This window comes from Sycon ciliatum, chromosome 3 (genome assembly GCF_964019385.1).
Source record: "Sycon ciliatum chromosome 3, ocSycCili1.1, whole genome shotgun sequence".
NCBI classification, from domain to species: Eukaryota; Metazoa; Porifera; class Calcarea; order Leucosolenida; family Sycettidae; genus Sycon; species Sycon ciliatum.
Window position 1 is genome coordinate 45,044,353 of NC_088645.1, and position 26,176 is coordinate 45,070,528.

General features: G+C 50.4%; 1 protein-coding gene across 1 annotated transcript in view; it reads left to right on the plus strand.

Annotated features, from left to right (window-relative positions):
• LOC135812797 (uncharacterized) overlaps window positions 1-26,176 on the plus strand; it is a 76,019-nt gene that overhangs the window by 1,801 nt on the left and 48,042 nt on the right. The window contains exon 2 of the mRNA XM_065326017.1: window positions 18,180-18,575. Coding sequence (XP_065182089.1) covers window positions 18,180-18,575 — 396 coding nt within the window. The remainder of the gene's footprint in view (window positions 1-18,179; window positions 18,576-26,176) is intronic.

Below are 26,176 nucleotides of genomic sequence, written 5' to 3' on the forward strand. Positions count from 1 at the left end.
CCTCTCCACACTGTTTCCTTCACCTGGTAGTAGTTAATCATAGCCGCCACAGCAGGACATCCGTCAGGCATGTGCAGTGTATGGTCAAAGAGTCTCCATCTGGCTAGGCGAACAAAGTTAGATATCGGTTGTGCTTTGCACCTCTTGTAGAGAGCAGCATTGCTTATTGTTTGTGGCCACCTAAAACCGATGAGACTACGCAACTGCCTGCGGTGAAACGAATCCAGTTGGGCCTCGGCCACTGAAGTGGGTGCCCAGGTGCCGCTGTTGTACAGTAAGACTGGCATCACGAATGCGTTGTACAGCCTCAGTCTCAATTCCTCACACACTAATGTTCTCCGTTTCCAAAGACTGTACATTGCTCTGTAGGACGCTGTGGCGAGCTGTTTTCGCCTGGTGATGTCTTCGTCGTCACCAATCAGAGAACCTAACTTTTTCGTCATTGCCCATTCTTCCGAGACTCGATCCTGCTGCCGGGTGAGTTTTGTGTGTTCGGTCTTCTCTGCGTTGACATGGAGATTCCATTGTCTGAGAACTGTTGCGGCAAGAGGTTCAAGCTGTGCTAGCCAAGCAGATGAGGTACTGACAAAATCGGTGTCGTCCGCGTAGATGATGTCGATTGGTAGAGTGCTATCTGCAGGACAGCGAGGTGGGGCTGTGGCGAGGACATCGCGCAGTACTGGGTCTAGATAGACTACAAATAGCACAGGGGAAAGTGAGTCTCCTATGGAGTGCCAATTGTTGTGTGGAAAGGGGTAGACTCAAAACTTCCAAGTCGAACACTCAGCATCGTGTTAGCGATGAGCAACCTTACCAAACGTAGGTCATCCGGAAGTAGGAAGGTCTCCAAAGCGGCCAGAAGTCGGTGTCGCTGAATGGTGTCAGATGCTTTTGACATGTCTATACCGAGAATTTCAATGACATACTTATATTTCTGGACTGTTGCTGCAAGCCATTTGTGACACCAAACTGCATCTGCCGTTGATCGTCCAGCCCGGAATCCACTCTGGTTGTCACTGAGAAAGGTATTAACTCTATGTGAGATGCGTTTCAGGGTGAGAAGTGACACCGCCTTCCTGAGGGCAGTTAGAAGCACTATGGGACGAAGATTTCCAGGTGGTCCCTTCTTTTTGTTAGGTTTTTGAAGAGCAATCAGTGTGCCTAGGTCGAGGTCTAATGGCTGATGGGTTTCGAATACCCTGTTCAACAGGTGGATCATAGCCTCCATGAGTTCTTGCCTTGGCATGGAATGTTCTTGTAGATGCCAGAGCTGGCAGTCATCAGTACCTCACAGGCATATATTGGTCACCGTGTCACCGACTGGAGGATTGAAAAGAATGACCAAGATGGTTATCAGATTCGAAGGATGTTTTTAACAGTATCAAACAACAAGTTTCACTTTGGTCACTGTTCCTTTGCTCGACATTGCTCTACACCGCTGTAAAGCGATCCACATGAACTTGGCCGTGTAGCTGCTATAACTGCACAAAACTATGGCCTCTGCGGCTGGCCCCATTTTTTTTTCTCAAAATGGTGGTACATGCTTTCGTAGCCAGCAATCGCATGTCCCCGCGTACATTGAAAATCGAAATATTTTTGTGCGAATTGGGCCTTTTTCAGCATAACCTTTCAGCGAGCGCGAAAAAGAGTCAGCCGAACAAAGCCTAGAAGAGGAGAATCATATTACAATCATCATAGTTACAAAACACAACTAAAAAATCCACAAGAAAACTGTACGCCCATTGCCGCGCTGGCTTTGGTCGGGCAATTTTCTATTTCATTCAAAATGTATGAGGATGAGCTACTGACGTAACTTTGTCACTCTCTACTCATTTTCAAGGAACGCAGGTCATCTCCCCTCGTTCAAACCGGAAACAAAAAATTACTAATCGTCCCTTTCAGCTGCCCTAATCGCGCAGGCAATCAACGCCACACTCCGTCCAGCAGCATCCGTTCTCGGGCCCAAAACAGCCAACATGCAAGTGAAACAGCATCCCTGAGCACATGAGTACGCCCAGTAAAATTAGTAGTCAATTTCTACATGTCTGATCCAAACAGCAAATATGTTTTGATTTTACTCTGCCTAGCTACAAAGATTACATGAAAGGGTCAAACAACAGCCATTTTAGAGTAAAGAAAAAATAAAAATAAAATAAATAAATTCGACGGGTTCGCGTACCGGGTAGGTCAAGAACAAGGAGTCGTACAACTCCCTGGTCAAGAACCACCTTTCTGCTTCCGTGGGACGCCACCACCCCATGATCAGGCATCAGATGCGGCTCCTAAACGGTGGGGGAGGATAGATCAGATCCACCCACCAGAGGCCAAAGGCCTCAATCCCACTTGCCACACCCGAGTAAAGAAAAAAGAACCAAGAAACTACAAGTTGCGCTATAATGTAAATTTATCCTTCGCTCTCCATCGGAGTCCATTCTAACAACCATTTTCTTCGTTTTTCGGCAGGAGGCTTCTCCTTGTGCCTGGCCCAGGCTAGTAATCACACCTCGGAGGAGTACAAAAATTACAACTCCCTGAAGTGTTGAGGAGTGATGTGTACAGTAGTATACAGATATATGGATCGGACTGTTTCAGCAGAGGCTCCGTATGTGTCTAAGTGGCAGGCCAAAGACTGACTGGGATCCATGGTCGTTTGCTACCTAGGTGTGTCATACGTTCAGAATGACTGGTGCCTAGCATCATGGTCATTATGTGCAACCCGAACCTAGGTTTAAATAATTAGGCCGGGCGGGGGGGGGGGGGGGGGGGGGTGCAAGTGCCCCCCCCCCCCTACCCGCCATGCGGGCATATACAGTGATACGTATTGCACACAATTGTGGGTGCTGAAGAGGGAAGTGCAGAGATAGCAGGTGCAGGATCGTGCATGATGATTGAATTAACATTTTGTTTTACTATGTTCACACAACCAGCACGAAAAGAATAAGGAAAGACAATGGTACGGAGACTAGGACAAACTGACAAGTAATGAGCAGGCGCTGTGCCGAGACGCAGCAGTGATGGTGGGGCATTGATGACTCTGCCGACCTGAGGTCTCGGCGTCACGGCCAAAAACACGCACCAAAACAAGGAAAAAAAGAAGATAGAGCTGTACAGGTCAGAAAGATGCGAAAAACCCGCAAAACCCAAGGCTTACCACGAGTGAGTGTGGGGAGAAACTATCATAGCATCATACTATTCATAGGGAATCGACTGCCCAGAGCCAGTTTGTGCTGCGAAGATGGCGATAAACGTTCGTTTTGAATGATTGCATTGTCTTGCTGTGAGGAGGCTGGGACAGGAGAGCGGCAGGGAGGGAGTTCCAATCGCTGATGCTGCAGTGTGGGAACGAGCGCTTCAGCGCCAGCGGGGCTGATGCAGGCAGCTGGTGTTGGAGATGGTGGCCATGGCCACCGACACTACCGTGCTCGCTGCGGGTTCTGGGGTTGGCAGAGGTGATATGGCGCGGTGGCAACACAGAGAGCAGCTGCAGTGGACCAGGCAAGTAGTGCAGCTTGCACAGGCAGGCAAGCGAGGCAACAGTACGGCGGATGGCCAAGCTGGGTATGCCCCAGGGCCGATAGCGTGGAGTGCGCGGCGCTGAACATTGTTCAGACGCTGGAGGTGACTCTGCACAGCTCCCATCCATACAAGAAGCGCATACTCCATGAATGGTCGTACAAACACCTTATACACTGTCATCCGGCCGGCGGGGTGAGGATGTGGGCGGCTCTGTTCAAGAGCCCAAGCCGTTGGAGTGCACGGGTGGATACGGAGCGTAGGTGATCGCCAAAGGTCAACTTGGTGTTCACCTTCACCCCAAGGAGGGTGATTCTGGTTGTCTCGGGCACCGGTGTGCCACAAAACAGGAGTGGTGGGAGGGGGGGGGGGGACATCTAAGCCGGCGCGTCTGAGGGTGGCTGTCATGGCCTGGGATTTAGTTGGTTCAAAAGTCACTTTCCACGTACGGCCCCACTCGTGCAGTCGGTCAACGGACACCTGCAGTGACTGCGCTGTGACTTACGGGGTCTGCTGGGAGGTGACTATGCTGTATAAGGTTGTGTCATCAGCATAGGCCTCCAAGCTGGCGCCGTCAGAGAGAACGTCTGGCGCGTTGTTGACGTACGCCAGGAAAAGCGTTGGACCAAGAATGCTTCCCTCGGGGACTCCAGCGGAGGTCGTATACGAAGCTGACATATGCCCTCCAACAAGGCACTGTAAGAAATGGGTGTCCAGGTACGAGGCAAGCCATCTCTGGAGCGGACCATCGATGACTAGGCTACGCACCTTGTGGAGGAGGCCTACATGTGAGACACGGTCAAGCGCTCCTGCGATGTCCACAGCAAGGATACGAGCCGCCCCTCCACAGCCCACAGCGCTTGCCCAGGCAGTTTGGAGAGCTTGCAAAGCGTCTGATGTGCAGAGGCCTCTGCGAAATCCAAACTGGTGCGATGTGAGCAGATGGTGGTCCTCAAAATAGTTTACGATGTGTCTGTTGACTAGAGTTTCCATGAATCAGATCAGAACCACGTTGGCCGTCTTCCACATCCTAGGTTGGACTCCAGACCGGAAGCGTAAATCAAATAGCTTGGACAGTGGCTCTGCGAGCTCGTGGGCACATTCATTAAGGACGCGAGCAGAAATACCGTCTGGCCCTGTAGCCTTGGAGACGTCGAGCTTCGCCAGGAGGCGGCGCACAGCCTCTGGACGGAAGTGGATGGTGCGAAAAGGTGGAGCATCTGAGGGAGCAGGGTCCGGTAGGTTAGCCTCCACAAGGTCCGGATCAGCAAAGCTGCATTTCTTCGAGAAGAAGCGAGCGAATGCCTCTGCTTTCTCTGAGCTCGTTGCCCACTCGCGGCCGTCAGAGTCGACAATTAGGGGAATTTCGGGCTGTGCGCGGTTGCCAGCAGCGCTCTTCAACTTCGTCCACCACTGTTTGTCTCTGAGGGGCCCAGTTGAAAGGCTGCGATGGAGGCTGTCCTCCTTTGCACGTTGTGATCGGAACTAGGTGGCGATCGCTACAGTCACGGAATTGGTGAATGCCTGCTGAAGTGCTTGGTCATAAGGGTGTTTTCTCCAGTGGCGCCAGCGCTTCTCCTTCTCCCTCTCGGTCTGGGTGCATTCAGGCGTCCACCATACCGAATCGGAAGGCCTCGTTTCCAGAACTTTGGATGGGACAAACTGTGCAACAGCTGCAGTTATCGAAGCGGTAACCTGCTCACACGAAGTTTCTGGGTCGTCCGTGATGATATCACCCCATTCCAGGTTGCGAAGGTACGCCCTGAGGCGATCCCAGTCTGCCCTGTTGTAGCAAAATACTGTTCGCTTAACAGGGGGTTCACGTCTAGGGAGCACAGAAGAAAAGTCTGACAGTACAACTGCATGATCAGATCGACCGAGTGGCGGAAGTATACATGTAGTTACTGGGGATGTGAACGTTGACATTATGAGGTCTAGCGGGTTGTCTCCACGGGTCGGTACTGTGACGTGCTGAAAAAGAAGATGGGCAGCGCAGGTATCTTCGAGAGCCTTGCCTGCAGGCATAGTTTTTGAGCTGTTCAACCAAGCCCGGTTGTACAAGTTGAAATCGCCAGCTAGGATAATGTGGGGGCCCTGGTGTCTAGCTTCTGGGAGGATGGTGTCGAGATGATCAATTAGGATGAGATCGCTAGAGGCACAGGACCCCGGCGGATGCACTGCTCCCAAGACGGTGCGGAGACCTGGGCCCAGCTGAAGAGAGACCCAGATGATCTCATGTGCGGGGGACATGAGTTCAGGGATGAGGATGGAGGGGAGTGACGACTTCACCCAGATGGCTACCCCTCCCCCATGTGCCGTTCTGTCGAACCGAAATCGTGAGCTGTATCCAGGGAAACTAATGTCAGAGGAAAGCACTTTCTCCGCAGTGAACTTCATTTCTGGCACAATTGCGACGTCGGGCTGATGCTGCAGGAGTGCGTGCTGGAGGTCGGGAAGTTTGCTGTCTAGGCCAAAAGTGTGCAGAGAATGCGAAGATGCTTGCTACCCTTCATTGCAGGAGGAAGTAATAATGAAATACGTAAAAGGTGTGGAGAACAACGTCACTGTAGGCTAGGATTGAGTATCCTGTGACACCAGTGGGCTGAAGCGTGAGCCCTGTGCTGGGGCAAGGGGTCAGCAGTGGCCAGGGTCGATGCTGTTGCTCTCTTTTTGTTTTTTGGAATTTTTGAAATCTGGCGAGGGTTCCGCACTGGGACTTGTTCTCCTGCGTCGTTCGGAGGTAATCCAGGGGTTAACTGGCTGGTCTTTGTTAGTCACCAGTGAGGAGAGGAGGTCTTCAGCACGCGCCGAATCTATGTGATTGCATGTTGTGGTGGTAGGAGTAGTTGTGTCGGTGTGCGGTGAGGTGGATGTTGTCGCACCTGTAGCTGTACCTGTGCTGCTTTTTTTATTTTTTATTTTATTTTTTTTTATTGGGAAAACACAAAACAAGACACAGGGGATGTAGGGACGACGTGCCGATGTACAGGGAGCAACTCGACCGACCAGGGGTCTCGGCGTTAGCGTTGCAACCTGGCATCGAAAAAAGGGGGGTTGCATGGTCAAGAAGCAAAGATAATAATTTGGTGCGAGAAAGGGGCGCTAGTATTGCACCAAAACATATAAAAATATATAAATACGTGTAATAAGTAAACCAGAAGGCAAAAAGAAAAAAAGAGAACAATAATCATAAAAAGCAAGTACTAGTAGAAAAGTTAATACTAAATGGGTCTGAATATCATCGTCACAGGTACTGTGTAGACCACAGCCATCTCTTTCGGATTAGGTCCTTACATACGTTCAACGTATGTAAACTTCAAGGTCAACGGTTGACCTTGAAGGTTTGGAGGCGTCTTGAGTGAGGTTCGTGAAGCAGGAGGTCCGCAGGCAGGTTGTTCCAGGGTGTGATGGCGAAGAAGGGGAAGGATCGCAGGAGGTAGTCAGGGCTGTGTGAGGGGGTGTCCACTTCAGCTGGAAGTCATGGTGCGTCTGACTTTTTGCCGTGTGCACATGCTAGCTATGGCAGGGGGCTTGGTTGGTGGCAGCATGGCCTTTACCTGGGGAGGCCCTGGGATGTAGTGCAGCTTGTACAAGTATGATAGTGCTGCCACCATCCGACGGAGCTGAAGACTTTGGAGGATGGTTCCAGGTCCCAGTAAATGCAGGGCACGTTGCTGAATATTGTCCAGCTGGGCTATGTTAGGTGCGGCTGCGCTCGACCAGGCCAGTGGAGCGTATTCAAGTAGGGGTCGTACGAATCCCTTGTAGACTGTCACTTGACCTTGGTCGCCCAGGATGGGTGCTGCCTTTCGTAGGAAACCCAGCCTTTGGGAGGCGCGCAGTGCAACACTGCGAGTGTGCGCTCTGTAGGAGAGAGTAGGGTCGAGCATGACTCCCAGTAGCTTCAGGGTATCTGTCTCCTGGAGTGCTTCACCTCCAAAGGTGACTGGTGGAGTGCAGGGGGGGGGGGGGGACGTGCTTGCAATGTAGAGTCATGCGCTGTGTCTGTGGCTGGCTCAAAACAGATACGCCACTTGCGGCCCCACTCCTCAAGACTGTTGAGGGACCCTTGGAGGGAGGCAGTGGTCTGTTGGAGATCGTCAGTTGGCTGTACTAAGCTGTAGAGTGTGGTGTCGTCTGCAAAGCTGCTCAACTGCGTTCCTGGAGTTAAACACTGTTCAATGTCACAGGTGTATAGAAGTGTTTTGACGGCTACAGATCATACACCTCGGCGAGGATCGACACTCATGAATTGCTGTGGTGTTGGCTCGAAGAGCACTCGATTATTCCAACAAACTACAATACATGCAAAGAAAAAACTCTCCGGAAACAAAAAGGCAGCGCAGCCAAACAAAGGTACAGCTAAAACCTCATGCCGCACGCACAAGAACACAACAACCAAAAAAGGCTACACGGTGCCAAGGCTGGCTCAGCGAAACCGACCGCAGCGGAACCTAAAAGGTAGCCCGCTGTACAACTGCGATATTACATCAGGCATCAAGGTGCCCCCAAGGGGAGCACATGAAGACAGTAAGATGCCAGGAGATAAAGGTCAAATCACAGAGAACCGACAGCATGACCGCAATGGCAATCAGGAAGAGAAAGCAAATCGCAACTGAACATGACATGAACGTGTAGACTAACTCCGTGGCATTCTCGCCACGCCATTCTCCCCTTCCTGATGTGTCTACGGAGAGATACATCACCAACACTCGAAGCGGAAAAATGAAAGAAAAACAGAAAAGATTGCCGTAGTTGCTAGTGCTCAAGCAAACAGAAACAAAAAAAAAGAGAGAAGCAAGAGAGAAGCAAGAGAGTGAAAAGACATGACCATACGTCAATGGCGATGGTCCAATGCTGTTGCCACTCAGTAACTCACTGACATGCTTCCAGCGGGCAGATCTTGCTTATTGGGCGACGTAGCGTGGTGTTCTTCACCTTTACGTCCACGACTCGTACCAGCCCGTCACGTCCTGGGTGAACATCGACAACTCGTCCCAGCTGCCACTGACCACGTGGTGTGTCTTTGGCGAGTAGGATAACAACATCACCGACTTGCACGTTGTTGTAGGGTTTCTTCCATTTGGCACGACCACTCAGCATGGGCAGCCATTCTTGCATCCATCTTGCCCAGAAATGTCTGACCAGCTCCTGGACTCGTCTCCAGCGTCTCCTCAGGCTAGCTGCTGGGTCATCACCGGGTACATCAATACTGTGGCTCGCGTCGCCTAGCAGCAAGTCACTTGGAGAGATAGGAGTACAGTCTCTGGCATCTGAAGATACAGTTGTCAAGGGCCGACTGTTGATCAGGTGTTCTGCTCCAATCGTTGCCGTCACTAACTCCTCATCTGTGATGTCACCTGACTTCAGAATGGCGTACAGTGCTCGTTTGGCAGCCTTCACCATGACCTCAAATGGTCCTCCGAAGTGCGGTGCTGCGGGTGGGTTGAAGTGCCACTGAATCCGTTGACCGTTGGTTGCCTTGATGATCTTCTTCTCGTCCAGTTCTCTTCTCAACTCGCGTAGCTCGGTTACTGCACCAACAAAGTTCGTGCCATTGTCAGTGAGCACCTCGTGTGGGGCGCCACGTCGTCCGACCATTCGGAAGAAGCAGTTCAGAAAGCTTCCAGTATCAAGACCATACGCTACTTCGATGTGGATAGCGCGTGTGGCAAGACAGGTGAAGATGCACAGCCATCTCTTTGCCTGCGCTCGGCGTCCCTGCTTGGTGTACATTGGTCCTGCAAAGTCGATTCCAACCCTTTCAAACGCACGGGTGCCGGGTTCAATCCGGAGTGTTGGCAGTGGCGCCATGAGCTGCTTAGCAGGCTTGGCCTTTCGGCGTTGGCATTCAGGACATTGACGATCCACTTCCTTGACTGCTTCGCGTGCACCGACAACCCAGAACCGCTTTACTAACTCGTTCAGAACTTGATTGTTGCCGAGTGCGTGATGACCGTTGCCATGGATCCGCGTGATCACAAGCTTAGTCGTTGGATGCGTCCTGGGAAGGATGATCGGTGAGATCGTGTCAGAGGGCAAGAAGTCCGCGTACTGAAGTCGACTCCTTGCACGCAGCAAACCACTGTCATCTAACTGTGGATGGAGTGCTGCAATCTTGCTCTGGGAACTCACAGGTTGTCCCTTCTTGATGGCCTTGATCTCATCTCGGAACTCAGACTCTTGCGCTGATTTCACCAGTATCAACTCAGACTCACTCAATTCGTCCACTGTCAATTCACCCAGTTCGCGGCGTTCATGTGGCGCTCGAGCGTTGTGAAGAAATCTCATCACCCACGCCTGCACACGAATCAAGCGCTCCAAATCAGAGTATCGCTGCGGTTCCAGTCGCCAAACACTGGGCTCCGTTGCGCCTGTGCCCTCATCATCAGTACCCGTCTCAGTGCTGCTCATCAGAACGGTCTCCTTCATGGACTTTGTTTCCTTTACTTGGGCTGTAGGTAACTGTCGTACTGGCCAGTCATCAGACGGCTTGGCCATGAAGCTAGGACCGGTCCACCACATACTGTCCGGCGTGAGCGATGTTGGGGCGCATCCTCTCGACACAATATCAGCCGGGTTCTCTGCCGTAGGGACATACCGCCATTGATCTGGGCTGCTTGCCTGGTGAATCGTGCTCACTCTGTTGGCAACGAACGTCTTGAACAAGCGACTCCGGCCACGGATCCACCAGATCACGTCCATACTGTCAGTCCAGTAGATGATGTTCTGCGGGTTGATCTGCAACACCTTGGCTACTTCGTTGGCCATTTCGACTCCCAGCACAGCAGCCATCAATTCGAGCCGTGGGATGCTTGTGGCGGTAGTTGGCGAAACTCGTGACTTAGCAGACACAAATACGGTGCTGATCTCGCCGGAGGCGTAGCGGATACGTTGGTAGATGACGGCACCATACGCTAACTCTGATGCGTCGCCAAATACGTGAAGCTCGACATCTTGCGGTGTAGCGCCTGCAATGGCCTGCAAGCAGCGTGGCACTTGAATTGAGCTCAGTGCAAGGAGATCCTGGAACCACTGTCTACAACGTGAGCTCAGTTCGACGGGAAGCACTTCGTCCCAAGTTGCACCGCTAGCCCAGATCTCTTGCATCAGTATCTTGGCACGGATGATCACCGGTGCCAGAAATCCTAGCGGGTCGAAGATCGTCGCGATCTTTCGGAGGATGTTCCTCTTCGTCATCATCATATCGTCAGGTGGTATGACAGCCTGAAAGCTGAACATGTCGCTGTCGCTCAACCAACTGATCCCTAGAGTCTTAATCTGGGATGGGCCGTCTCCGTTCAGGCTGAGTTGCGTTGCCTGATCTTCTCTGGGTATGTGACCCAACAGCTCCGGAGCATTCGACAGCCACTTCCTCACTGCCATGCCTGCTCCCTTCCATGCTGCTGTCACACTCTTGTACAGGGCCACACCCTCGGCAATTGTAGAGACTGAGTCCATACCGTCGTCCATGTAAGTTGATTCGAGCATCATCTCGGCTGCACGGGCGAATTCTGGATCTAGTGTCTTAGCGTGCTCTCGCGCGACCAGTTGCGCTAAGAACGGGGAGCAGTTCAGACCGAATACCACCCGGTTGAATTCGTACACATCTGGAGCTGACTGCGAGTCTGTATTCCACAGGAATCTCAGATATGGCCGATCTGATTTTCTGACTTCAACCTGTAGATACATCTCCGTAACATCACAGCCAATGCAGATCGGATGCCGCCGAAATCTGAGCAGAACAGCCGATAGATCACGTTGTAACCGGTGTGCAGCAGGTCGTACCTTCACCACGTACCCTTTTCTCACGTAACTCTCAATGGTCTCTGCATAGTGCTCTGCAATTTCTGGGACCCGTTTCAGCCTCTTCTGTGTTTGCGCAAGTCTCTTCGCTGCCATGTCGTAATTGTTGGTGGGCCGTGATGCATCTGCCCGCCATGGCATCCCGACACAGTAGCGACCATTGGTGAACGTCATTCGTTTCTTTGTCGCTGTCAGGACGTCCAGGTTTTCCGGTGACATGGGGTGTTCTGGGCTGGTCACTTGCTCAATTTCCCAGAACTGTCGCAAAGTCTTATCCACACTCAGAAGGGTCTCGCTGCTGGCGATGATAGCGCTGCAGCAGTGGTTTGTGCCCCCGCCACGGCTAACCCCTGCTCCGACGCAGGTCCATCCGAGAGGTGTGAGACGCGCGATGGGCTCTCCGGCTGGTCCAGACACTTCATACAACGCACGGTGAAGCTCGGCATTGTCGACGCCAATGAGCAGCTCGATCCTTTCAGGGGTGGCCGGTTCCGGAAACGGTATATCAGCCAAGTGCTCATAGCCAATCTTCTTGCTACTCCAGTCCGTTAGCTGCAGACGTCCTGTTACTTGGTTGGGAGTTGTGAGTCCGACTACGGTTGTCCATGATTGACCGTTAATATTGGCGATATCGAACTCCACTTCCATGGATTTGAAAGTGCTCCGCTTTCCATTCAGCATATTGATAGTCATGTCATGCTGCTCACCACTCATTCCTAGCGCTGTGGCAACGTCTTCATGGATGAAGGTGTTGGTACTTCCGTCGTCCAGAAGCGCATTGACGACGAGCCGCTTACTACCGGACCTGAGAGCGACAGGCACAGTGCGTAAACTGGTGTAGCTCTTCTCGGCTGTTGCATTGCTGCATTGCTGGGGGGACTCCCCTTCCGTTGGAGTCTCATGCGCTGTTGCGACGCCACAGTGTCCTTGTTCAGCCTTGGTGTTTGCTTTGTCATAATTCCTTTCCTTGCCATCGGCTCTCGGCTTCTTCCTGATCTCAAAATCTGATCGTGCCAAGCCGTGTAGTAGACGATGATGATTCCGTTGGCAACCATCGACGCCACAAGTGCGAGTTCGAGGACACTTGTCGCCTCTGTGCCCTGTTCCCAGGCAGCGATAGCACAGGCTTAATTCCTTTGCTCTTGTCCACCGTCGGCCTGTGTCGTGTCCTTTGAAGGTGGAGCATTCCCAAATGCCATGGCTCCCGCTGCATTCTGGACAAGTGGCGCGAGAGGATATGAAAGAAGTCTCCTCGTCTCGTGCCGTCTGTCCGTCTGCCAAGTGTGTATGAGCATTGCTCTGCTGCAACGAGCGATGGCTACTTGGCCGGAATGATGGTCTGCTGCTGTCAAAGTGACGGGCAGTGCCTGGTGCTGTTGCAGGTACTGCTGCTGCCACGCCATGTACCGCCTCGGCTGCCACTGTACGGTACTCCACTTCTTGCAGTGTCCACTCAAGAAGCGCTACTACCGTTGGCTGCTGTCGGTGGTCAACTAACCAACGTTGGTAGTTGGCAGGGGCGTACATAGGGCGGTTCCCGGGATGCCCGGGAACCAGTAAAACAAATAATTCGATATGGGTACAGAGAATTTTTTGATCCAATCACAGACTCACAGTGCAAGTGCATGCAGTGCATGTCTGGAGTCCGCCTGCCGGTCCGAGGACGCGTCGACGGTGACTGACTGCTAGCCCAGGTGTGAAAGTGGTGCTGGGAGTGGGACACAGCGTAGATCTACTGAACTGGGCCATGCCTGAACCCATCATGGGTTCAACAAAGTCTCTAGTCTAGTTACATCGCCGGATTCCTCGATCTCAGAGTCAAATTTTCTTTTGGAGTTTGTTTTGACAAAGTTGGTCGTGTTTTGACGATGCTTTCGCTTTGTGGAAAAGAAAAATGAAGCGTCGACATCCAGAGGGCCAGCGCTCTATTCAGAGCTATTTTGAGCTGCAGGCAAAGTGTGTAGCCAGTGCTAGTGGCGAAGGTCAAGCGATAGATGAGAATGCAGACGCACCTGACATGCAAGTGAAGTATGCATGCAACGAGCAGCGCTGAGGAAGAAATCGTCGCCGAAGCTGTAGAGCGACCGTTGTTGGAAGCTGCTGAATCATCCAAAACGTACTTCAATGACATGGGAGGGTGTTGGAAGGGATATACTGAAAGTCGACGTCAACAGTGGAATCCAGTCCCCCGAAATTTGCTGGACACGGAAAAGATTTCCGTCATCGACAATCGTTGTGCGCCACCGCAGGCGAAGGATTTCATTTCCTGTGCGTGTCCAGATGGATGGCAAACAGCGCCACTTTCAACTATCCTTGTTGGAGGAGTTACCCTGGTGAGTCTTTTGACAGGCATGCAATGGTGTCTTCTGCTTGCCCTGTGTGATGTTTGCTCCAGATGATTCGAAACTTAGGCAGCTTTCAAGACTGCATGCAATCGTCATGCTGACCAAAACATCCATAAAACGGGGAAAAGTTCAGTCTTTTAAAATCATAAATGCGTAGCAATGACATCGTCCAGCAGCTTGTGGATGGCAATTTCACCCAGTCTGAGGAGAATATGCAGAAACTCTGTGGGGTACGAAAAACAGCACTTCAATTGTGTGTAATGGTGGTTCATCAGTTGGCATGGGAACCACTCCTGGAGGCGAGCGGCGTACGCCCCTGGTTGGTGAGCATCGACTCTGCCAGTTTTCGCTGTAAAACTCTGTACAGGGTGCCATCTCCGAGCTCTTGGTCTCGGCCTGCCTCGCGTAAGTTGAGGATGGCAATGTCGAGCAGGTCACCAAAATGCTCGAGGTCTTTGGTGCTCTTCACACTGGGGTGACTTTCTAGTTCATCCAAGTGGAGCGCTAATTGACGACGTTGTCCGCCAAACTTCCGTTCGAGTCGCCGCTTGGCTGCCTCATAGGCCGCTGCTGAGTGTCCGAGTCCGTCAATAACTTTCAGCGCGTCGCCTTTCAGGTACTGGCGAAGCTGCAACAGTTTATACTCAGGTGTAGCGGGTGCCTGGTCAATACAAGCTACAAAAGCTGCACGCCACGCGTTGTACTGCCGCTTGTCGCCGGAAAACTCTGGGACCGCAACACGCTTGAGTTGTCGCCACATGTCTGTTCCCAACGCCGCTGGTCCGGGCGATGCTGTCACAGACCTCGGCATCGAGCTTGCGCTAGCTGGCACAGCGTGTGGTGCTGACATTGGCACTGCGGACATTGGCACTGCGGACATTGGCACAGGTGCAGCCTGTGCTGCTGAGACTGAGACTGCTGGAAATGCTGATCCTGGAGCAGACCATGATGGAGCTGCTGATACTGGTACTGGAGCAGCCCATGCTGCTGACATTGGTGCGGCTGAAAACATTGCTGGTGTAGGTACAGCAGATTGCAGAGCTATAGGTTGAGTGGCAGTCTGGCCTACTCTGGTCTTGGCTGTTGGCAAGCTCATCCCAGACACTGGCAGAGTGGTATGCACAGTTGTACTTGTACTAGGCACTGCTGGTGCATGCCTGCTGCTAGTCTTGGTCCCAGTGGCAGCGCTGACTGTCACAGTGCTTCCCATACCTATCACTGGCCTGGCCTGCAGGTAACCTGGTGGTGGTGCACTGGATGTTGCCAAGTAGTTGGTACTGAAACTGGCACCTGTACTTCTGAAACTAATGCTTGTCACACTGGCCTGTGCTGGTGACAGGTTGTTTGTGGTTGCAGGTGACAACCCTGCAGTGGTGCTGGTACATGTACTAGAAGTAGAACTAGTACTGTTACTAGTGTTAGTGGCAGAAGTAGTACTGCTACTGCTAGTGCTGGACTGAAGCGCTTGGTCTCCGAGACTCTGGCCCGCTACGTCTGCTCTAACTTTCACTTCACTGGCACTGGGCTGAGCACCAGCTTCTCTGATCGCTGTGTGCTCCATATCCACAGTACTACTACTATCTGTCTGCAGCGCTAGCGACTCCACTCCGTACTCAAATTCCCGTGCTCCACCAGCATGTTCATCGCGTTCATCAGCGCTGTTCTCATCGACAAGAGCAGTGTGCCTATCCAGGTAAGCTCGCAGTTTGTAGATTTGAGTTTTTCTGGACGGACTTCCAAAACGTGTACTGGGCGTGACAAAACTGCTGTATTGCCGACAGAAGTCCGCACTTCGTTCCATCGCGGACGTATATTTCTCTTCTGTTTGCTCCGCATCCTCAGATAACTTGCGTAATTCTCCCAGACAGTCTGGGGTCTGCTGAACATAACTCGCCAGGGTCCTGGTGACTCCTGCAAGTTCGTCCATGGCTCCTTGCAGCAAGGAAACTGCTTTCAGTACCGTTGCCTTGTCCGGCACAGGTCGCGTGTCGACATCTACCAAGACCAACAGCCCCCGCCTCGCATTCGTGAGCTGCGTCTTCGCTGCCGACTTCCGCAGCTTCAGGAGCTCGATCTCACGCTCCAAATCATGGCATTCCTCCGAGGATGCCATTCTCAGGCGAGGATCCTAACCTAACGACAAACCATCCTCTGCTACCAAATGTTTTGACGGCTACAGATCATACACCTCGGCGAGGATCGACACTCATGAATTGCTGTGGTGTTGGCTCGAAGAGCACTCGATTATTCCAACAAACTACAATACATGCAAAGAAAAAACTCTCCGGAAACAAAAAGGCAGCGCAGCCAAACAAAGGTACAGCTAAAACCTCATGCCGCACGCACAAGAACACAACAACCAAAAAAGGCTACACGGTGCCAAGGCTGGCTCAGCGAAACCGACCGCAGCGGAACCTAAAAGGTAGCCCGCTGTACAACTGCGATATTACATCAGGCATCAAGGTGCCCCCAAGGGGAGCACATGAAGACAGTAAGATGCCAGGAGATAAAGGTCAAATCACAGAGAACCGACAGCATGACCGCAATGGCAATCAGGAAGAGAAAGCAAATCGCAACTGAACATGACATGAACGTGTAGACTAACTCCGTGGCATTCTCGCCACGCCAAGAAGGAAGAGGCTAGGTCCTAGGATGCTGCCTTGGGGGTTGGCGGAGTTCCAGGGTGCACAGTTGTGCTTGTTGCCGACGTGGGCGATACATTAGAGAGGTTTTGCATTCCGAATTTCGGAATTATTTTCGGAATGTGGCGGCAGCAGTCGAAAAAGTAGTCGAACTTTCGGAAGTGTGGTGGCGAAAGTGCATGGTTTTCCGAAAATGGATTTTCGGCTCTTTCATGTTTGGGAGTACATATTTGAATACAAAAAAGTGTATTTTTCATGGTTGTATTTTTGCTTTCTGCTGCTCTCGAGTATTTGAAAAAATTTCCACGTTTTGTAGTCAGTTTGATTTTTGCTGGTTTTGCTGCTCTCGCTGATCTCGCCATGTTGACTAATCTTCTCACACTCCATCACACTCTATCTTCCTTTGCCATGGAGCCTACTGACAGTACAAGACAGTAGTTCGCCAACCTCGTCTTCAGCTGTTGGATCACTTGGTCCACCATCAGTACGTCCTCATCTTCGAACCGCACCCAAAGACAGTTTGGCCTGCGCACATGGATTTGATCCTGCTCAGGGAGTCGTAAAATACCAGGTATTTTACGACTCCCTGATCCTGCTCAACCCCTTCGACGCTCTCCATTTTGTTTTGCATGGCAACCCTTGGAAACGAAGTCGAATCAGATTTTCGGAATGCAAAACACTGAAAATACCGTTTTTCGGAACGCGCTTTTTTCGGAAAAGCACAGTCGAAAATAATTCCGAAATTCGGAATGCAAAACCTCTCTAATGTCGTACTGGTCGTGGACTGGGTCGTTTGGGTGCGAGCTGGGGAGCAGGTCTGCCTTCGGCGTGCTGTTGGCACCGTCAGAGGCCGTTTTGGATACTGCGCTGGCGTGGGTCGAACTCTGGACCGCTTTTGGTGCCGAATCGGTACGGTGAGCATGAGAGTCAGCTTCAACTCCGCTGTTCCGCTCTGTGCTGCCAGTGCTAGCTGCTGCCTTCTCTGCCGGCATGCGTGGAGGTGTGTGCACTGCGATGTTTTTGGCAGGTACGCGCGATGGGACCTATCTGGCCACATAGCCTGCACGTGCCTGCCTGGCCGTCATAGATGATGCGGAGCTCGTGGGAGCCTTCTGTCGTACGTAAGTACGACGGGATCGAACTGCCTGGTTTCATTTCGAACGAGGCGAATCGCACACCAGTTGCTGTTTGGGTGCCGTTAGAAAGTTTGATTTTGCCGTGTCGTATCTCACCGATAAGCTTCCCGTACGGTGAGAGCGCAGTTTTTAGGACACCGTCTGAGATCCAGATCGGAGCATCATGGATGTGTTACTGTGTTGTTGGTGCGGAAACGAAGCGTGGTGAAACCCGTTCGCCCTTGCAATCGAAGCCATTGAGCATCAACAATTTGGCTTTTTCATATCACCCAACGGTAAGTCTACATTGACCCCTGCTTGTTGTCTGCATCGAAATGATGCCGGTGATACCTTGCTCTTCTAGGAGCTTTATGTAGGCCCCCACGCTTACCTGGGCTTGCGAGGGGAATACAACAGTGTTCTTCTTCAGTGTCGAAGACGAGAACAGTCGCCAGGGCTCCGTATCAGCTCCGTTTCCGGCATGACGCCTGGTGGTTGTAGTGAATCAGCACTCTAAGTGATCTAGTGTACTACCTGTGCATCCACAGCCATACGGGCTGGGAGCGGACTATTATGCTAAAAAAAACTATGGAGCTCCAAAAACTGCTTCCGCTCTCCAGTGTATTATGTTTAAGAACATGTAGCGAGAATCTTGGAATTGGGACAAACTCTCAAACCTGCATCCAAGTGTTGTTGTTGTTCTTGCGCTAACCCTATACTGTATGTTATACTTGTGTTTTCGACTTCTATCTCTTCAGAGTTCCCACATTGTAGGCGGGGTGTCATGCAGTACAGAGTATACTCTCACTTCCTATCTTATGAAGCTGCCACACAATTCTGCTTTGAAAAACGAGGGGAGTTGGCACAACCACTCACTAAATCCTTAAACAGCTGCTTGGCGGCCACCATCAACATCATTGAAAAGAATGGATATAAGAGTGGAACTAACTTCTGGCTAGGTATCAAAGGTGACGCTGACATGAAGCAATGGTGGTACGTTGACTCGGAGGATGAAATTGGTTATTCAAACTGGGCAGACGTTGATACCAAGAGAAAGTACGGCGGATGTGGCGTGCTGCTCCTTAACCAAACGGGTCACTGGGGCTCCGAAGATTGCAACAAGCCACACAGATTCATATGCCAAAGTTCACGGTGTAAGCAATACCTTTGAAGTGACATGTCTGTATTAGTGCTTCTCATACTAACACAACTAATCTACAACCAACGGACGCCGACCGTTTTGACTGCAACATTTTTTTCTCCAAGAGTGCCTACGTCTGGTAGGTGATAGGGGAGAATAAAAGCAGAAGCCGATTGCAGCTGAACTTAAAGCTACTACAGGTGATAAGAGCAGTAGCAAGGCGGGAGCCAGTAGAAAGCTCTGGAGAACAGCACGTGGCCTAGCGAAAAGGCACTGCACACTACAAAGAGGAGCAAGGTGCGACCTGACCAATTACAGCAGCGGAGGCAGTGGTAGCAAAGGTCTGCTTCTGCCTACAGAGGTGCATTTACACATACTTTCTCCGGAAACAAGAAATTCGTAACATTTGTTCACTAATTTCCGCTGCTGTTCTGTCGCTCTCTGTGTGGCTCTGCCGGCCTCAAACACCGACAGATGACATTTCGGAACCATAGCAAGGCATGAATCAATTCTGGAAAGACAACAGTCATCGCAAGGCAAGGGTGTCGTGCTGTAAATCAAGAGAAATGACGGTGTTTTGCATTTTTGTCCACATGGCACATTGCCAACAAAAGCACTGCGCTCGCTGCTCGTCGTTGACAGTTTTTGCTACAGAATGAGAAGGAGCAGGACAATGGCACTGAGGAGCAAGAAGAGCGTGAAAGGGACAGCAGCTAGCATTTTCGAAATCTGTGTCATCCGCAAACACACCAGGCAAAGTGTGAACAGGTCGGCAATATGTCAAATCTCCAAAACGCAAAGATGTGGCACCCGTCACTTTGCGCAGCGCAGCAAAGCTAAGATGTTCAAAATAGAAATCGCTGTTCTGTCACAGAGGAGCCCATACCTCAGAGCGGATGATCTCTCCTTTTTCAGCAGCCTCCACTCCGACATCTCCTTGGTCGCATAGGAGAACAGGCGAGATCTCCTCGCAGCATTTGTTAAGTCATGGGACGACTACAATGCGGAGCGAAATGTTTGGCTTTCCATGTAAGCGCCGTCGTTCTGGGGCATTATCGACGAGTCGAGAGCGGAAGCGATGAGTACCAGCGGTCTCTACAATATGTAGATGCTAGGGAAGGAACTGGGGTGAATCACAAACTAGTAACAACGAAAACGATCGGAAACGCGGAGAAGCTGCTCCGTGACATGCGAGAATGCATCGATCGACCTGCCACTTTGGTTGGTTCCAGCGGTGATGAATCCACTGATGGCGACTCAGATTGAGACTCTATTCCCATCAATCAATCTTGTAGATATTGTATATAATTCCATTTAGTAACTCACTGAAAAGTCATGTGAAGAAGTCACAAAGTTTTGTTTCCGGAGGAAGTATTTATTTACCGTACTCACTCGATTAGAAGCCGGGGGCTTCTATTTTTCAATACCAATTTCGAAGAGGTTTCTATTCAAGAGGGGCTTCTATTCGAGAGAGTCTTTTATTGTTTAATTCCATACCAGCATTCCAATCGAATCTCTAAAACTGTCATATTCACAGCAACTCGGCCCCGAGTTAGTTTGCACACATTATGTCGACCAGGACATGAACCAATATGAACATGAACGAGATGTTTTTTTGCGCACTTGACCTTCATACATGGCACTACCTGGTCACCCCATGCTTTGCAAATAGTAGTCTGGGCTTCTATTCGAGAGGGGCTTTTATTTTTTCAAACAGTCCTTGCAGGGGGGCTATTATTCCAGAGGGGCATTTATTCCAGAGGGGCTTCTAATCAAGTGAGTTTGGTATATCTGCACCTTGTGGCATGTCAAAACTGTCAAAACTGCCTATTGAGCTGAGGAGAGGGTGAGACCAACCACGGAAAAACAGGAGGAAAAAAATGAAAAGCAAACACCCAAAAGGAGAAGGGATTAGCAACTTGAAAAGCAATCGGATGCCCAGCAAGCTATGCAGAGTTTGGGCTCATACCGAGATTCTAGCACCTTCACATGACGATCAGAGTGACAACATTACCTTCCAACCAATCCGGCTTCAGGAAACAAGACGGGACCGAACTGCAACTCGCACAGATCGACCACCAGATATCCACAGCTACAGTAGACTCGTACGCCCAAGAACGCAGTTTCAGACATGGCACGTGCTTGTTGCCAAGAGACGACCAATGAGCGGCCAGAATAAGCAGTCAAGATCAGTCGATCTTGACCGCTTAGCCGGTCAAGAACAGCAGTCGTACAGCATCGCGCCGCACATGCGCATTTACTATTTTTCGAAGTCCTTGCCTTGGGCAGCATCTCCGACGAGGACTAAAAATTTGTCTCCCTTCTCCAAAATTATTATATACTCACTACTGTCTTGAACGTCTGCAGGGAGACCAGAAACGCCAACCGACCTTGCAGCTGATCCTGTTTCTCACGGCGAAACATATACAAGGGAAGCAGACCTCCACAAGTACATGTTGTACCTGCCCTAAGGCTGCAGCTTCTCAGCACTCGCATTTCAACCTTACTCTGGCAATCATCTAACTCGAAGAACGGGTTTATTCCGAGTCCGTTATATTACTGGTACTAACGTTACTGCTGCCTTCCCCGTACTTGAATACTTTCATCTCAAAACTGGAAAGTTCGAACCAAACAAATAGCTGTTTGTTATGGTCACTGCACTGTACAATGTGACATCAACTCATTTGCCGTCAAGGCTTTCTTTCTGTTTGAATCTCTCTACTGTACTGGGCCATGGGCCTTGTCAGTTGTCTGAACCACAATCCTACACAGTTGTGTCGGGCATGCCGCTCTGATCAGGCCCTCGGTCATGTGAGTGATCTTGCCCTCGGTCGCGACGCCCTCGGGGCTACACCCCTTGGACGTCGCGACCTCGGGCAAGATCACTCACAGACCTCGGGCCTGATCAGAGCGTCATGCCCTCGCAACTGTGTAGGATTATGTATTTCAGAGGTCCAGCCTAGCAAAGTTCTTATTTTTCAGCGCCCCAGGCTACGTTCTTATTTCGCGTTCTAACGCGTCCAACATGACCCGTGACTCTCATGTACATATGTACAATGCACTTTGCGCTACATGTACCGGCTGTACACTTTACATGCATGTCAGGGAGTCGTACTCAAACTAGGGAGGTGACACGGCACAGAAATCCATGTCACAGGGGTTGACTCGCACCCGTAACCCCTCGTTGTTATTTTTGGAATAGTTCAGTTCAGTCCAGTCCGAAAGGTCATACCGTATTATTGGCGCACTAGCCAGTGGCTAGAGCGTGTTAGCGCCGCATGAACACCTGCCAGCTGGCAGCTTGATTACACTAATCGCGTCCAACATGACCCGTGACTCTCATGTACATACAATGCACTTTGCGCTACATGTACCGGCTGTACACTTTACATGCATGTCAGGGAGTCGTACTCAAACTAGGGAGGTGACACGGCACAGAAATCCATGTCACAGGGGTTGACTCGCACCCGTAACCCCTCGTTGTTATTTTTGGAATAGTTCAGTTCAGTCCAGTCCGAAAGGTCATACCGTATTATTGGCGCACTAGCCAGTGGCTAGAGCGTGTTAGCGCCGCATGAACACCTGCCAGCTGGCAGCTTGATTACACTAATCAATCACGCAGATTCACGTCGCTAATCAGTAATCTACAGCGCAGCTCCGAAACCGCGCCAAGAGAGGTTGCAGCTCACACCTCGTATTTCTTCTGCTCCAAACTTTTCGCCAGTATTCTGTGAAAGACTACCAGCAATTTTTTTAACTCCTGCCATGTCCGAACTACTTGATAGCAGTGATGGTAACAGCAGCAGTTATGAGACGGCATGTAGTGTTGCGGTAACTGTTCAGAACTGTTCAGAGTCGTATCCTAGGTTAATCCGAGAAGTACTAAAAATTGACCCAAATTGCACATAACACGAAGCTGGTTTTTGAAAATTGAAAGTCGTGTATCTGCCCCATTTCTTCTTTATGACTTGCACAATACACCAGTCTTCCTAAACAACACATTTATAGCAGGGGTTAAGTACCAAATAAGAGAAGTACAGCCAGTGATATTGTCATGTTGAAATACTACAATTTTGACACAAATTACACATAACACGAAGCCAGGTTTTGAAAAATGTAAGTCGTGTATCTGCCTGATTTCTTATTTATTACTTGCACAATGGTCAAGTCTGCCTAAATAACACATTTATAGCAGGGGTTATGTACCATGTTGGAGAAGTACAGCCAGTGATATTGTCATATCTATATACTACATTTTTGACACAAATTACACATAAACACGAAGCTGGTTTTTGAAAATTGTAAGTCGTGTGTCTGCCCCATGTCTTCTTTATGACTTGCACAATACACCAGTATTCCTAAACAACACATTTATAGCAGGGGTTAAGTACCATACAATATAACTACATTGTACATCTAGTCATACTGTCATAAGCAGCCAGCATTTTTCCTGCAGCAGGCACACCACCATCATCATTAATTCCAGGGAAATCCTCTTACATTGTCAGCTCCTACGTCGTTAGATATAATGTAGGGGGCTGTAGGACTGGCTCGTCAAAAATAGAGAACCTGAACAAGCGTGCTCGGGACGTCTCAGCAATCGTAGTATGCCTGAGCACTCCACTAAAAACTTGATCAATGGCAAAATCGTTCCCCACAGAAAAATCATACTTTGCGGGTCTTGCTCTGCACACTTGGAGGTGAAGTACAGAAGGTGAGTCGATCCGAGTATGACCTTTCGGACTGGACTGGACTGAACTATTCCAAAAATAACAACGAGGCGTTACAGGTGCGAGTCAACCCCTGTGACACGGATTTCCGTGCCGTGTCACCTCCCTAGTTTGAGTACGACTCCCTGATGCACGTGTAGTATGTAGCCCTGCACTGGGTGATGTTTTTGCGAGGACCCGACAAGAGTTTGTGGTTGCGGACTTGTTTTTCGTGTACTCGGACAAGATCATGAAGGAAAAATGTCGCTTTCTTAAAAATCTTGGAGTCTTAAATCCAGGCTGGGGCGTTCTTAGATTTCCAGCCTGGACGTTCTTTGATTTCCAGCCTGGACGTTCTTAGATTTCCAGCCTGGACGTACTTAGATTTCCAGCTTGGACGTTCTTAGATTTCCAGCCTGGACGTTCTTAGATTTCCAGCCTGGACGTACTTAGATTTCCAGCCTGGACGTTCTTAGATTTCCAGCCTGGACGTTCTTAGATTTCCAGCCTGGACGTTCTTAGATTTCCAGCCTGGACGTTCTTAGATTTCCAGCCTGGACGTTGTTAGATTTCCAGCCTGGACGTTGTTAGATTTCCAGCCAGGAAGTTCTTAGATTTCCAGCCTGGACGTTCTTAGATTTCCAGCCTGGACGTTCTTAGATTTCCAGCCTGGACGTTCTTAGATTTCCAGCCTGGACGTTTTTAGATTTCCAGCCTGGACGTTCTTAGATTTCCAGCCTGGACGTTCTTAGATTTCCAGCCTGGACGTTCTTAGATTTCCAGCCTGGACGTTCTTAGATTTCCAGCCTGGACGTTCTTAGATTTCCAGCCTGGACGTTCTTAGATTTCCAGCCTGGACGTTCTTAGATTTCCAGCCTGGACGTTCTTAGATTTCCAGCCTGGACGTTCTTAGATTTCCAGCCTGGACGTTCTTAGATTTCCAGCCTGGACGTTCTTAGATTTCCAGCCTGGACGTTCTTAGATTTCCAGCCTGGACGTTCTTAGATTTCCAGCCTGGACGTTCTTAAATTTCCAGCCTGGACGTTCTTAGATTTCCAGCCTGGACGTTCTTAGATTTCCAGCCTGGATGTTGTTAGATTTCCAGCCTGGACGGGATGCACGTTGTTGTGTGTTTCTTCGATCTCAGCAAAGCTTTTGATCGCGTATGGCATCAAGGCTTACTGAAAAAGGTGAGCCATTACGGTGTCGACGGCAAGGCTCACAAGTGCCTCGGCAGGACGCAGACAGCGGGTGGATGAAGCCACAATATCCGCCTTCATTCCAATTCTAGCGGGAGTTGACTACAATAAGAAGTAGTTTCACCCGACGTACGTTTTGCCGTTTTGTTAGTGACGGCTCATTAGAAGTGCAAACTTGAACTCGGATAATGGGCCAGTGTAGAAGAAGAAAACACATGGGCACGAGTTATGAAGCAAATATCCCAGACTGTAACAAGATCACAAGCAGTCAGAATGTGCGATAACAGGGAACAAAGCTGACATGTTAAGTTGTGACATTCAACGTGACATTCAATGCTGCAGAACGAGAGAGCTTGGAAGATCAGGGCCCTACGCTATGCTTTTTTTTTTGCCTTTATGGCCTAGACCAAAAGAAGCATAGGGATTTTATAAATTCTTATAAATTTCTCATTTTTTAAGACATCACCTGGGATTCGAACCTGCACTATCGCCCTGAATGCATCCCCGATACACTTCGCATACATACATACTAATTCTTCCAAGTTGCTTCACGTTATGATCTTTCATTTGAAAGCCCTATTTGAATATGCATTGTGGCCAGCCGTCTTTGCTGGTCCGGTACGTTAAGGGACAGGTGCGGGACAGGTACGGTCGAGGTAATACGACACCGTCTACTGCATTGATGACATAGCCAAAAAAAGCATAGGGATGTTATAAAATGTTCAATTCTCCTTTTTTCAGGCATAACCTGGGATTCGAACCCGCACTATCGCCCTACATGCATTCCCTCATACACGACGGAGGAAAGCAGGTAGGGGTAGGTACGCGTTTTTCGAGCTCCAGTTTTTTTTCACATCGTCTCGGACAGCCCAGCCGGCATTAGGCCGGACTGGTGGCAGGCAGGTAGCAGTGGTTTCAGTGTAGCGTAGTGTAGTTGTAGCTTGGTAGCCAGGTTGCGACAAGGAGCAATCTGTCGCCATGGGCGAGCTCTCAAGGTAGAGGTACTCAGTAGTATTCCCGGGATCCACCACAACGTGATCAGTATGGTAGAAAATTTGGCTGCGCTCAAAAGTGAGTCAAGGGACAATGAAGCCCGCCTCCGGCGGAGACTAGACGATCTCTCAAACCTTGTCATTGAGCTAAGGCAAGAGGTAACATCATTGAAGGAGTCCGCCATTACGGCAAAGGCCAACAACGCCAAGAAAGCGACCAAGGAGAGTTCAAAAGCTCATGTACGGGATGACCGCGCATCCGTGACCCCCTGTACACGTACAGACCAACTTTCTGTGAGCTCGGTTCACGAACCGACCCCACAGTCCGACAGTCCAAAACCCCTTGCTCGAGCATGTGTACCAGAGGTGCATCGTGATGAAAGATCGGCAAATTCAAACCTGCTGCCCAGCTTTGAAGACGACAACGAGGACAGTGGACTTTGGGAGCTAGTTTGCAGCACAAAGCCCACGGGAAAGCGGAAAGTACTGTTTGTGGGGAACTTACCGAGTGACACGACTACGGAGAAACTCAGTCAGTTTGTCACCACCCGAGCAAGCTCAGCCGAAACTCAAGTCAAAATCCACGAGTGCAAGATCTTCCGGAAGGAAGCCAGATCCTCCGCACGACTCGTACTCAACTCGAAAACGGCTGCGCTGGTCAACTCCAAGGGATTCTGGCCGCGACCTGTATACTCACGCCAGTGGAATTTTGAG